The sequence below is a fragment of the Monodon monoceros genome, unplaced genomic scaffold (assembly GCF_005190385.1).
Source record: "Monodon monoceros isolate NGI ecotype Baffin Bay Population unplaced genomic scaffold, NGI_Narwhal_1 Super_Scaffold_11, whole genome shotgun sequence".
Classification (NCBI taxonomy): Eukaryota; Metazoa; Chordata; class Mammalia; order Artiodactyla; family Monodontidae; genus Monodon; species Monodon monoceros.
In genome coordinates this window covers 72,006,071-72,020,786 of record NW_021703767.1, presented here as the reverse complement: position 1 = coordinate 72,020,786, position 14,716 = coordinate 72,006,071, and the positions used below count along the sequence as shown (strand labels likewise).

The 14,716-nt window shown below is 45.8% G+C and overlaps 1 protein-coding gene across 2 annotated transcripts in view; it reads right to left on the bottom strand.

The window, feature by feature from the left end:
• Positions 1–987: 987 nt before the first annotated feature.
• The window catches only part of NRROS (negative regulator of reactive oxygen species), a 30,487-nt gene continuing 16,758 nt past the window's right edge, over positions 988–14,716 (bottom strand). Inside the window, exons 2-3 of one of the 2 annotated variants that reach the window (XM_029214365.1) lie at positions 7,379–7,499; positions 988–3,214 (exon numbers count right to left, since the gene is read on the bottom strand). In XM_029214365.1, coding sequence (XP_029070198.1) covers positions 1,244–3,214; positions 7,379–7,486 — 2,079 coding nt within the window. In that variant the 5' untranslated portion in view covers positions 7,487–7,499 and the 3' untranslated portion in view covers positions 988–1,243. The remainder of the gene's footprint in view (positions 3,215–7,378; positions 7,500–14,716) is intronic. The other variant, XM_029214366.1, reaches the window with a different exon arrangement.

Genomic DNA, 14,716 nt, shown 5'->3' with positions numbered 1-14,716 from the left:
CATGATGGAGAGAGATACGATGACAGAAAAGATGATGCCACAATAAGAGCAATAGCTAACACGGGCTGACATTAATGCTATTGACTGTGGAAGCTGGCTGAAAGGGCCTTGTTTACACTTGTAGAGCATTCCAGGGAAGTTACTGCTTTGCCAAAGAGAGACCACTGATTTTATCACTTTGGTTTGCCTAAACGTTTCTGTTGACACTTAGCCTTCAGGGTAACAGTAATCAGCCTGTGGGATTTCTATCCCCTCCCCGTCCCCACACCACCCCTGCCTTAGGCCCTTTATGATTTAGTAAGCAGGGATAAAAAGGCAAGGACAGAGTAAATTCTCAACTACCAAAAGGGCTGTGTCTTTATGATCTTTTCCCCAGAGAGGAGCACAGAAATCGTTCACTGAGGGGAGGGAAGGAGAAAGGAAACTAGGAATGTAGTGGGTACAGACACTGAACATCTGCTAAGAGGTTGTTTGTGGGTTTTGTGGACAGTAGGGGCAGTTCACAAGTTAGTAGAATTCTCTCCTTTCTGCAGTCCTCTTTACTTTCCCTTAGAACAAGGACTGTGCCCAGCGTTCAGTGACTGCCTGAATAAACTCAGGGCCCTCAGTTATTGTTCTCTTAACTTTTCCACGGAAGGGTCAGGTTTGCCTGCTGGAGTCTCCAGGCGGGGACCAGGGCCCCCAGAGAGGACTCTGCCGCAGGCCCACTCTGGCCGCAGCGGTGATGCAAGCCAAGGCAGGAGGCGAGAGGTCCCATCTCAGACTACCCAGCTTGGCTCTGAAAGACTTGTCCTTGGGGAACCCTCAGAACACTGACTCTCGCCATCCATAGGATGTGCTCTTGGAGTGGTTGTTGCCGTAGGGTAGCACGGAACGATTTCCCTTTCTCACCTGTTCCATGGATGTCACCAAGGGAAGGGCACAAAAATAATCTAAGTGAAACTACCAAAAAGAAAAAAGTAAGGAAAGAAAAAAACACAAGCTGCATTTGATTTAAAAAATATTTATAAGAAACATTTTTTATTTTCATAGAATGTCACTTAATAAATATTTTACCAGGATGATTGGGGATGCATCACAATGATAGAGGAAGAACTTGGGACAACTAAGGGATGGAAACATTTTAAACTTTAATTTAAACCTCAGTCCTTCAGACTTGTCCTCTGCACCAGCTCTTGAAACCTGGCAGAGAAAGTGTCCTTACGTGTACAGACCAAGTTTCTAACGTTGGCGCGTAGCCAGGTCAGTATATGGAGGACCAGTGGCAGCGGTTCTTGATTACCTGAAGCAGAGGCTTCCTGAAAGTGAGGAAGATGACAGTGCAGGCCACCAGCAGGGTGAGGCAGCTGGGAAGAATGAGCACGAGGTACAGCAGGCCCATGTCTACCCGCTCCCACTTACAGACCTGAGGAACGCCTCCGGGCAGCTCCGTCAGGCGAATGATCCTGGAGGAGAGGTTGCAAGTGACCATGGCCAAGTCGGCGACAGTGTGCAGGCGCTGCAGGGCCCCCCAGTCCTCCACCCCACAGCAGTCATATGGATTCTGACTGAGGTAGATGGTCCGCAGACTTCCCATGAGCTGCTCAGACACAGCCCTCTGAGGAAGGGCCGTGAGCAAGTTTCTGCGGAGATCCAGGGTCTGCAGGACCAGGCTGCCCCTGAACCTTGGGAAACTGGTCAAGGCATTTCCCGACAGATCCAAGTCCCTCAGATTCCCAAACCCAGAGAAGTCCAACTCCTTGAAGCCGGAACTGAGGCCCACGTTCCTGAGAGACAGGACCTGTAACGTGGGGGCAATGTCCCAGAGAGGGGCGATGCTCCCATTCAGAAGCCCCCAGTTACCAGACAGGTCTAAGTGGGTGAGGGCCATGCCCTGGAACGAGCAGTCTTGTAGTGCCCCCAGCCCACAGCCCTCCAGAGACAGGCTCCTCAAAGATGCCACATTTCTGAAATCCACACAGCCGGGGGTGCCCCCGGGGTCTAAGTCCCCCGGCCGGGGACAAAGTGAGATCTGATTGTGGCTCATGTCGATTGTAGCGAGGTTACTGGCATCAGCAAAAAGGCCAGTGGGGACACCCAGGAGCTGGTTGGAGCTCAGGTTGAAGGACCGGAGGCTCCTCAGGCAGCCAGGGAGCCCCGGAGCCAAGTGCACCTCCGACAGCTGGTTCTGGCTCAGGTCCAGCTCGGTGAGCGCTCCTGGCGGCTCGTGCTCCCGGATGTGGAGCGTCATCAGGCAATTCTGGTTGAGGTTCAGGTGGGAGAGGGAAGGCATTTTCTTCAGGAAACCGTCTGGCAGATACTGGAACTGGTTCTGGCTCATATCCAGGAAGCGGAGATCAGAGAGGTCACTGGAAGAGAACTCTTCCCAGAGGTTGACGGTGCTGATGTTGGTCACGTTGCCGTCCATGAAGAGGAACTGGGCCACCATCTCCTGCGGCGACGAGGTGTTGTACAGGTCCCTGTAGAAGCCCATGTTGTTGTCCCGCAGCAGGAGGGTGTGCAACTTGCTGCACTGAGGCAGGAGGGGGAAAAACAGCAGCCGATTGTGAGAGAGGTCCAGCGTCTCTAGCTCAAAGGTGGCCTCTCCCCCCGATGCCAGGAACCACTCCAGGACGTTGTAGCTGACGTTGAGGGACCGCAGCTGGGTGAGGGCGAAGTCCACAATGCAAGGAAGGTTGTTATAGGCCAGGTTGAGGTGTCTCAGCTCAGGCAAGCCATCGAAAGCACCACCCTCAATCTCAAAGATGTAGTTCCTCTGCAAATCCAGCTCCCTGAGGCGGCCCAGGCCCTCAAAGACAGAGTCATCCAGCCTCATGATGGTGTTCCTGGCCAGGGACACGGACTCCAGCGAAGAGAGGTTCTGTAGCATGAGGGCCGCCATGTCTTCCGTCAGGGAGTTCCCTGACAAGTCCAGCCTGCGCAGACCCCGCAGGCCGTGGAGAGCAGCTGCTGTCTCCTTGTAGCTCTCGGAGAGTGAGTTGTCAGGCAGTGCCAGGCTGCACAGGCGAGCCTGCTCCTGGAAGGCGCCACGGCTGATGTGCTCCAGGTGGCAGCTGTGCAGACTGAGGCTCTCCAGGAGAGGGTAACGCTGCAGCGAGTGGTTCCACAGGGTCTTGAGAGGGTTGGCATCCAGGAGGAGTGTCTGGGAGGATGGCGGGAGATTGCTGGGCACTGAAGCAAGGTTCTGCCCTCGACAGTCAGCGACTCCATCCAGCTAGGTCCAAAAACACACGTCAGCAGGGCGGGGGCCTCTGAGGTGAGGGTTTATGTACAGAAACTTAGTTCACTCATCAGACTGTTCACTAAGGCTCCAGGCCTCACTCAACACACACAGCATATTAGAGAAGATCTGAGAACCTGTCCATCGGGTGCTGAGTGCTGACCACTGTATTGCAGTTTGGTGTTAACTACAGAGAGGAACTGAGGATCAGGTCTCTACTTGGGTTTGAATCCCACCTCTGCCATTTATTCCCTATGTGACCTTGAGCAAATAATTTAGTCTAAATCTATTGTTTCCTCAGAAAAATGGAGATAAAGTTAGCACCTACTTCAGACGATTGTAGTGAGATTAGGCAAGAGGCTGCACAGTGCCTGGCACACAGTGGACGCTATTAATGCAAATGGTCACTATTGCATTGTTATCGCTATGATCATAACACTGTGTGTTTAACAGGGACGCTGCCCAAGAACCAGCAGCACTGTGGCATCTTCATTTTACCTGAAGGAATTTTGCCTGGGAGGCTCCTCTGTGCTCTCGATTGATAAATATTACAGCTCGAGAGAACGTGAGAGTTCATCACCAGCCTGAATCATACAGAGAAGTAAAGGGGTCTGGAGAGGACAGGTGAAGAGCCAGTGACAGAGGTGGGACCGGAGCCCAGAGCTCTTATTGCCCAATCCAGTGCTTTTCCTGAACGCCATTCTACCGCGACTGTGTGGCGAAGCTGCCAGGACGGATGGGTCTGGTCTCACTGCAGGAATCACACAAGCCTCAGGATACTTTCCTTCAGCCCACTTTCTACAAGATTGGGAAAAGCAATCATCCACAGGGTATCCCTTCGGTGTCCAGGAAAAAAGTTTTAAGTGATGAGATGGAAGAGCAATGGCATTTCTTTCCACAGATTGGTCAGTACAACAAGGTCAGTGATTGCCTAAAATTGTGGGCCCAGTCCCACGGGGCAAGCAGAGTAGTGGAACAGGGGAGAAAACTCCTGAGAGAGAGGAAGAAGCACAGCTTTGGAAAAGATGACAGACTCAAGTCTGAATCTTGGCTCTGACACTTATTAGCTTTGGTCTCTGGGCAAGGAATTAACCTCTTGGAACCCCAAGTTCTTTATCTGATTATTAAAATAAAACTTCTCATAATTAAAAATTGATACACTATAGAAATAATGAAAATTAAACTATTCAGTAACCTCAGCCTCTCCTTCAAAGAAACGTTGTTAACCTTTTGTTACATCTCCTCTGGACTCTTTTCCAAAGACATTCTCTAACTTAAAAAAATTTTTCTTTGCAATATGGGTGGACCTAGAGATTATCATACTAAGTGAAGTAAGCCAGACAGAGAAAGACAAGTATCATATGATATGGCTTATACGTGGAATCTTTAAAAAAAAAAAAAAAGGATACAAATGAATTTATATACAAAACATAAATAGACCCGCAGACATAGAAAACAAACTTACGGTTACCATTAGGGAGGGATAAATCAGCAATTTGGGATTAACATATACACACTACTGTATATAAAATAGATAACCAACAAGGACCTACTGTATAGCACAGGGAACTATACTCAATATTTTGTAATAACCCGTACAGGAAAAGAATCTGAAAAAGAATATATATATACACACACACACACACACACACATATGAATCATTTTGCTGTATACCTGAAACTAACACAACATTGTAAATCAACTATACTTCAATTTTAAAAATAAAATAAAAAACATTTTAAAATGAGACTGTACTCTACAAACCATTCAGTAAGTGACTTCCTCCCCTCCCCCATTAATAATATGTGATAGATATATTGCCTTGGCAATAAAAGTAAATTTGATCACATTCTTTTAGGCAACTGTATATTAGTTCATTGCATGAACAGCACAGTGGCTAAGAGCCAGATCTCTACCATCAGCCCATCTTGATTCTGCTTTTTATCAAATGGGTGAGCTTGGGCTGGTACCTAACCAGTTGGGACCTTCATTACACCACCTGTAAAATGTAAATTATACTTGTAATTTTCCCTTGGGTTTTTTTTTTTTTTTTTTTAGGATTCAGTGTGATTGCTTATGTAAAGCACTTAACATAGAACCTGTCACATAAATGCTTAATAAATGTTTGCTGGAACAATTATTAGCATGCTCTAATTAGTTAATCTCCTATCGTTGAGCATTTGAGTTATATCTAATTTCCAGATGAATATTAGAATGAATTTTTCTAGTTCTTTCTACACCTCCCCTCCCCCCAAAAAAAGTCTTTGGAGTTTTGATTGGGATTGCATTATAATCACAGAGTAATTTGGGGGAGAACTGACATCTTTACAAAATTGAATCTCCCCATACAGAAACAAGATGTATTTCTTTATTTGAGTAAGTGTTGGTCTTCCCCCCGTGAGGACTGGAGAGTGCTGTGGTTAGGGGCTTTCCTCAAGCTGTGAGACCCTGTTTCACCAGAGTTGCTGCAGTTGCTGGGGACATGTCTCTGCAATTCCTGCAGCCCCACTGACGTGTTGCAAAAAGTCCACGTGGCCATCAGAGCCCAAGAAAGCTTACCACATACACTTCGTGATAATGTTGCATGGCTAATGCAAGGAGGGGCTTTGGAGAGTTGCTGGACTTTCAAACTCTCAACCCTCAATTCAAAAGAGCACTGGAAAGCCACTCTTTGATCTCACTGGTAGCCCAGTCCCTACTCCTGCCCACCAGGCTGCAGAGGGTCAGGCAGGGAGTCTAGCCTGAACCCTGCAAGCTGTCAAAGAACTTGCGCTTTATTCCCTCCTCTTCTTATGCCTGGTAACTCCTGAATTAGCTACTGTGAAGTTAATCTTTCATTGTCTCTGTAAGGGAATAATGGACGTCTGTATGGCAGAGACTAACAACAATAATAACAGTAGGGCTTCCCTGGTGGTGCAGTGATTGAGAGTCCGCCTGCCGATGCAGGGGACGTGGGTTCGTGCCCCGGTCCGGGAAGATCCCACATGCCGCCGAGCAACTGGGCCCGTGCGCCATGGCCGCTGAGCCTGCGCGTTCCGGAGCCTGTGCTCCGCAACGGGAGAGGCCACAACAGTGAGAGGCCCGCGTACCGCAAAAAAAAAAAAAAAAGAATAATAACAGTAGATAAAACACATAGCACTTACTACACACAAGGCACTGTTCTGAGTGCTTTACATACATTAACTCATTTAGTCATCATTGCAGCCCAGTGTTATGGTATTATTGGTTGGTACTATTATTACCTACATATTTTACAGATGAGGAAACTGAAGCACAGATTGGCCCAATGTCACCAGCTAGTAAGTGGTGGGGCTGGGATTTAAACCTGGTCTGGCTCACAATCCCTACCCCCTACCGGAGTCTACTTCAGCGCAGTGGTTAGAGGTTACTAAAAGTGGTCAAGAACCACGACCAGCTGGGCTTTTAAGATTCATCGGCTTTAAGAACACATTTTTGAATGTTATTAACCCTGACATCCATTTTGTCTTCCCAGTGCCCAGTATATAACACGGCTCAAGGAATATTCATTAAATGTATGTTGCTCAACTTTTAATGCCACTAAGTTATAGGCAAAGGAGAAAATTTCCAGAGAGTGCTCAGTTATTAGGAGCCAAGTCTGCTTCCACATATAGGCTGAAAGCCCTGGAGAGGGTGAACCGTAAAAGCTCAGGTATCTCTCCCTGGATTGCTGTAAGCCTGAGCGTTGTCAAGGACGTTGCTGTGCAGGGCAGCCTGGGCAGCGTGCTCTTCAGTACAGCTGGTTAAGCATTTGCCATGGGCTCACACACAGACTCTGAGTCAGGGCTTCTTCAACTTTAATATTCCCCCCCACCAAGAGATTCTGATACCATTAGTGGAGCTCCATCATCCAGATTCTTAACAAGGTGTTCTTGTTCCAGGTGGCTGACCTTGGCCTGTCTCTGGGATCACCTGTCCTTAGCAGGTATGAGAAAGGTGGGGCAGGGCCTTTCCCAGGCATCATCTTTACCTTTGATTAAAGAGCAGCTTGCACATGGCATCGTGGTAAGTAGGTACAGAGTGATTCAGACTCATTCATTCCCTTCCCTCCTTGACTGACAATCCATCAGCTTTCCAAATGGACCCAACCTCGTCAGGACAGGAGCAACAGACAACTTGGAGTGCCCAGGAAAACTCACCAACTCACAGCCCCCTTGGGAAGTGGCCATGACATTTCCACTTCGATTCCTCCATTCCACTGTCAAGAAGTGAAAACCCAGGCAGAGCCAGAGGGGCAGTAACTCCATCTCAAGTGCAGCACTGTGGACAGAGGGCAAGGAAGAAGCGGGTAAGAGAAGGATATCCCAGAGGGATGCTATGCGCTCCCGGGAGAAAGAGCCAGTTCTCAGTATGTCCGCTGTTGGAGGCCCACGGCTACAGGGAGGTGGAAACCCACAGATTATTCAAATACCTCAACTTAGCCAACACATTTAACCTCTCACTCAACTGTCAACAAGAACTCATTTTCATTTTGCTTCTACCATTTGATGGGCAGGTGGCTGAACCTGAAACTCCCAAGAGTCCAGCAACAGAAGAGAGAAGCAAATCATTTGAGGAACTGGGTCTCAGGTCACCTAGAGTTTGCCATGTTTCATAGTTCTCTTGAAATGTTCCTCTCAAAGCTCAAGTCTGCCATGCATCACCTGAGCTCAATAAATTGCTGAATGAATGAATAGCGAACTGGGATTGAAACATTACTTGTAGCCTCTGGTCTCATAGAGTTACTAATTGCTGCGTCAACATGAGGCTTTTAGAAAAGAGTAGACCTCACTGATTAACTCATTTGAATAGAGACCTTTGAAAAAAGGATTTTGATATTTTGCCTGCATGAGGGAAAATGCTGAGGGAAAAATGAAAAAGCAATCTTCAGATATAATAAGGGTTATGGATGAAGTGTGGTTACCGGCTCTCTTACCTGGCCGGTGAGCACACAACTGGAGTCATGAGAAGGCATAAAATTATACATAGACCAATAGAATTTTAGAACTAAGAGAAACCATAATGGAAATGTAATATACCCTCCACTGCCACATTTTTACAGGGCCAAAGATAAAAAGGCCACAGGTAGTAAGGGCTTATTCAAGGTTCCAGATCGACTTAGTGGCAGGGCTGGAAGTAGCCCCCAGAACCCCCACCCCCAAGCTCTAGGATGAGTAGCCAGGGTAATTTCTCTCCCAGTAGGCGCTGTTGAATTGACTACCCTCTTGTTGGGAGAGTTTATAGCCCAGTGGCATCCCCTCCTAGCTCTGCATTCCTCAGAATCAGAGGCAAGAGCCTGGTCCCAGCATTTTGCCTGCCCCGTCCTCTCCTTGACATCCCCCCAGGAAGGACCACAGGAAGGACCACAGGGTCTGCCCTTGAATTGTCTCCTGGGCCAGCAGTTCCAGTGCTTACATGGACTCCTCACCTATTCCATGGGACCCACAGACATTTCTGCCTGACACATCTAGCCATCTTGGGCCCCTTCCTCTTTCCCTTTCTTTGAATAAGTTTACACATCTCTAAGGCTAATTTTAACTTTCTGGTCAGATTTGAATACTCACCAGTGAAAGACTAACAGAAAATCTAAGTGAATCCAGGTAAGTCAGCTTTAACTTTCACTTCAGGTCAGGCCAGCTTTCCTTACCACAGAGGGAACCTCCAATTCAGAATTCAGCCATATTTGCCAGACACTGGGAGTCCCCTTCCCAGGCTCTCCTTCTACTTCTGCACCTGTGCAGGAATTATTACCTCATGGCACGTACAGGGCACAGATGGCAAAAACAGGGCCATATGGGCTCCTGTCCTCAGTGAACTCCCAATACACACACACACACACACACACACACACACACACACACACACACACACACACGGTAGGATCACTGCCCACCTTGAGATAAGGTTGCCAGACTTAGCAAATTACAAGATGCTGTTGGAATGCCAGATAAACAAAAAACAACTTCTTAGTGTAAATATGTCCCATGCAATATTTGGGACATACTTATACTAAAAAAAATTCATTATTTGTCCAACATTCAAATTTCACTGGGTTTGAATTGAGGAGAGACAGAAAGATGGGAACCATGGACTTACTCCCTTCGTCCTTCATCTCCTCTGTCAGGCTTGGGATGGTACATGCTGCTGTGACACTGAGCCTTTTAGAACAGTCAACCCTGTATATTGATATTGAGTTTAGGTGTGTTCAGGTCTAGAGTGCAGACTGGAATGCTCGATGGGTCTGGTGTCCGTTATGCCCAGAGTGTAATTTTAATTTCTGGGTCAACAAGAAAAGTTTTGCAATTTTAAAGCATATTTTCTCCTTTCTCCTAAACTCAGTCAAACAGTCCAGAAAAACTCTTGCTGTGCCCTCTGGGCACTCCATCTCTCATGAGACAGCCTGAGAAAATTATGGGATTTGGAACCAGACAGACCAGGATTTGAATTCTGGCTCCAGTATTTGTTATTTGTCCTTGAGCAATTCACATAAATTCTCCGAGACTCAGATAATCCTGTTATAAAACAGAGATAATAATAACTACTCAGAATTTTTATGAGAATCAAATAGTATATACATAAGTGCTTCAACTATGAAGATACTTAATAACAATTATTATTTATGATAATGAGCTGTGAGCCATTATGACCAGTGAGCTGGATGAGTGATTGTTACTCCTATGTGTAATCTCCAAGGTAATTGAACAGCCACAGAAAAAAGGGAAAAGAATGAATAATTTGGTGGAAGAATGAGTAAATCATTCTACCAACTAAATGTGTGAAAGTTACGTGGGAAGGTTGGACTACAAATTCTGCATTAATAAATTCCAGAAAAAACTTATTTGAATAGAAAAAAAAAAAAGGCTAATCCCAGTAACAGATGACTGTGCTGGCTGAGAGCAGTTTGTCCTCAGAGCCATAGTTTACCCTGCCCCACCCAGCTCTGGTTTGCAGGGACTGATTTCTGAAGGCTCTGGGTGTCAGCTGGCCTCCGGCTGGTTTGGTCAATGGGGAGCACTACTGGGAGGTTAGAGAAGTCCTTGAGTTTCTTCTGGTGACTCCCAGGCTCTGGTAGTCTTCCCAGTATCCTCCCCCTACCTTGGGGAGGTGGCAGCTTCCCAAAGTTGCTAATCTCTGGATTAACTCTCTGTACTCCAGTTGGCTTCTCACCCTCTTTCATCACGTGTAGCCAATTTCCTGCATTAAATTTCCTCTGTTTTAAATAATCTGTGTGTTCCTGTTTCCTGGTTGGAGCCTGACGGATACAATGATGTAAGTGAGAACGGGCTTGGAACAATACAAAACAAAAAGGTATGTAATGACTCTGAAAAGCAATAAGAGACTTTCAAAATAATAACCGTTTAGGTTGAGAAACACTCTTCCTGGGGTGTGTGGCTACAGAAGCCCTCCTCAGAGCCACGGCATGGTGAAGAGTACAAGATAAACAGTTGGGATGCCAAGTCTCATTGGAAAATCCCATGAGCTCCCTCCTGTGTGCACAGGACTGCTTCCCTCCCCCCACACTTACCCTCAGCTGGGTGAGGACCACTCAACAGTGTCTCCAGATGTATGAGAGCGTCTACGCTTGAGTGTGCTTTTTAAAAAGTAACCATCCCACTTTACTCCTATCTGTCTGATATCTTCTGAAAAATACATCCATTTTTTAAGCCAAATGTTTCTCATCTTAGATACATTTTTGGCGGAGAAAGGGAAGTGAATGAAGAACAATTATGATGGAGAGCACACATGACAGTATGACATTAACAATTTAAATGGGGTCACCTGGAACCTCCCCTTGTTATAATTAGAAGGGCTTGGACCAAGGGTGCCTATTTCATGGGCTGTGAACCACTGTGGGAGCCACAGAGTAATACAAAAGAACTGCAAATCAACCCATTTTCCAAGTAGGGTCTGAAAAAGTACCATGTTTCCTCCTGGTCTAGGTGACCACTGGGAAAATAACCCATAGAAGACCTGAGATCCTGACATGAGAAGCAGATGGCATTAACAGAATCTGCTTGTATCTGTTCTTCTTAAACCAGATAAAGAGGTTGAAGAGTTCTTTCCAAGTGTGGAAGCAGAAAATAGTTCCTTAAGTCCCATTCTTTTTTTTTGCAGTACGCGGGCCTCTCACTGTTGTGGCCTCTCCCGTTGCGGAGCAACAGGCTCCGGACGCGCAGGCTCAGCGGCCATGGCTCACGGGCCAGCTGCTCGGCGGCATGTGGGATCTTCCCGGGCCGGGGCACAAACCCGTGTCCCCTGCATCGGTAGGCAGACTCTCAACCACTGCGCCACCAGGGAAGCCCTGACAAACACACATGTACACTATTTTTTTTCACATGGATGTAGGTTTTCCTGTATTAATATTCCTTATTAATATTTTTTTAAAATATTAATATCCCTTATTCTTTTAAGGGTTATTAATTCCAAATAGCTTTCTGTTGTCATGGAATGTCTTTATCAGCGGATAGTAAAACACAACCATCAGGGAAGGGCTGATCTACAGGTATTTTTGTCCATAAAAAGGTATCCTCACACTCAAAGTTTGGGAATACTAAGGAGTAACTCTGACCTGAGTTTTGGTTTTGCTTTGTTGGTATTTTCTGATTCATTTTCAGGAAAGGATGCTGGATTTCTAGTATTCGGGGGCACCCTGAACATCACCTCCTCACTCCCTCTCACTGCTACTACTACAGCAGCTGCCTCCAGAGCTGGGACTGCAACCTCTTTGCTAATGCCACTATTAGCAAGTGCTAAGAGTGTTATCCATACATTAGCATGTAACTGAGAATTTTCTCTGCAAAATAATCAGATAAGCTTAAAAAGCTTTAAAGATGGGAGGGAGGGAGACGCAAGAGGGAAGAGATATGGGAACATATGTATATGTATAACTGATTCACTTTGTTATAAAGCAGAAACTAACACACCATTGTAAAGCAATTATACCCCAATAAAGATGTTTAAAAAAAAAAAAAGCTTTAAAGAAATAGGTCTTGCAGGTGAAAGTGGGGAACTCTCAGTGTTAGAAACAAATATTTATAGACTGGTTTCGGGTGGGGCAGGGGGGAGGGGATGAGGGGCAGAATCTCTAGAAGCAGAGTTTGCACAAGTATGGAGTGTAAACGTGTGATGGTGACATCACTGAACACAAAAGGCACGGGTGCTAGGTAGAGGACTCCACAGAAAGGGAGTCCGCCTTTGTTTAAAAATAAAAGAGCAGATCCCACTTGGGACCCTGGGAGAAAGGGAAGGGCAGCTGGTCACAGACCACAGAAAACAGATAATAAAGAACAGAAACCCCAGTCTATGACCACTTCAAATAATTCCTGCTACCAAGAGGTATTTGAATGCCTCAGGCAAGCAGCCCTGGTCTCTGATTCTTAGCAAAAAAAAAAAAAAGAGTGATCTCAAGTGTCACCAAATGGTTATACTTAGCATCTCCCATGACGAGGCCACCTGCATCCTGAGTCTCCAGGTGTGGTGCCTTGGGAAACACAAAGTCCCATATTGGTAGTACCCTTGCCAAAAATTGTTTGCCCTGAACCAGTCATAATGAAAGATTCAGACTGTTAAGATGTCCTACAAGACAACTGGCTTGGACTCTTCAAAATAAAGTCAGTCTTGAAAAACAAAGAAAGGCAGGGGAGGGGAGAGGTCTGATTACAAGTGACTAAGAAACATAATAACCAAATCCCATGCATGTACCTTGAGTTGATTTTGGATTTTAAAAAATCTCTAAAAGAAAATTTTGAGACAATTGGGGAAATTTACATGTGTACAAAGTGATGTCTTTTTAGGTGATATTATGTACAAATGATATTACCAGATTATTGCTAATTTTCTTAGGTATGATAATGATGTTGTGGTTATGCAGATAAATGCCTTATTGTTAGGAAATGCATGCTGAAGTATTTAGGGGTGAAATTTCATGATGTCTACAATTTATGTAACCTTCTTTCAAATGGCTCAACAAAGATAGAGAGAGAGTGAGAAGGACAGAGAGAGGGAGAGAGAGAGAGAGAGAATTAAAGCTAATTATTACCAACTGAAAAATTTAGCACTGTACTTTCTTTTAACTTTCCCGTAAATTTGAAAATTTTCAAAATGAAAAAATAATGGGAAAAATAAAATAAATGTTGGCGTTCCTAAAGGGAGAGGGATTATGGTAATCTTTTATCCCCAAATTTCCAGGAATGTACATTTTTCAAACTTTCTTCTCAGAAAGGTACTCAGGAAACAGTTGTTAAATTTAAAATGCATTACACATAAACCTTTAAAATATCCTGAAAATTCTAACATTTTGACATTCAAACTAGAGCTTCCAGACAGCATCTCTCACACCTGAAAGGGGCACAGAAGTGTTAGATCACGTGGCCTGACTGTGGTTCAGGAAACACAGTTGATGTACTACGGTAATTTCCACTGTCCAGGTCAATTGCTCTGTCCACCAGACCCACAGTCCCTCTGGAGGGGCAGCCCTCAGGAGAAGCTTATGACCTCACCACTACCTGGACCTCCACCAGGCTGACAGAACCTTCAGGAAGCACCTGACATGGGGAGGTCACTCCTTACTTGTGGCCGTCACCCTATGAGTGATCTCAGCGCAGAGAGACAAGGGAGAGAATTAGGGAATTAGCAGTGGAAATTGGAGCCAAGAGGCACAGAGAGAGGAGGTGGAGTTGAATTTTTGAGGGATTTGCCACGAGGAAGCAAAAGCAGAAGCTAGACGACAAGGCATATGGAAAGAAAGGAATGAGATAGTCAACAGAGGGCAAAGATCAGAGAAGATGGACTAGGAAGAATGACAAGAGGGTGGACTGCAAAGGCTGGGAGAGAGGGTGGGGAGATGGGCTCAAGGCTGCCCCTCTGGTTCCCGGTGGTTCTTGGAAAATGGCTGGGCTCATTTCCAAGCTCCATGGTTTTTCATGATAGCACCTCACCACCGTCACCACCCCCATCGGCTGGCCCAAAAGTTGCATCTTAGCAACAAAAAGAACCTAACTAAAACAGGACATGCGCTCTTTGATAAGCTTGAACACAAAGACAAAACAGAACGTAATATTTCAAAGGAGCACATTCAAGCATTATGATGCTACCTGAAAATTAGAAAGTAGCTGAAATCTGAATGCAAGAATGTATTTTTCAAAGTGCACCCTACAGGCAAGAATCACAAGGGATGGTAAAACTAAAGAGTGAAAATTTGTTAGGAAACAAGATATTAATATAGTCTTAAAGTATCTTATTAATATAAGTTACTTGTTAATTTTTTTTTTTGCGGTATGCGGGCCTCTCACTGTTGTGGCCTCTCCCGTTGCGGAGCACAGGCTCCGGACGTGCAGGCTCAGTGGCCATGGCTCACGGGCCCAGCCGCCCCGCGGCGTGTGGGATCTTCCCGGACCGGGGCACAAACCCGTGTCCGCTGCATCGGCAGGTGGACTCTCAACCACTGCGCCACCAGGGAAGCCCTATCCTTGTTCTTATAAAATACACACTGAATTATT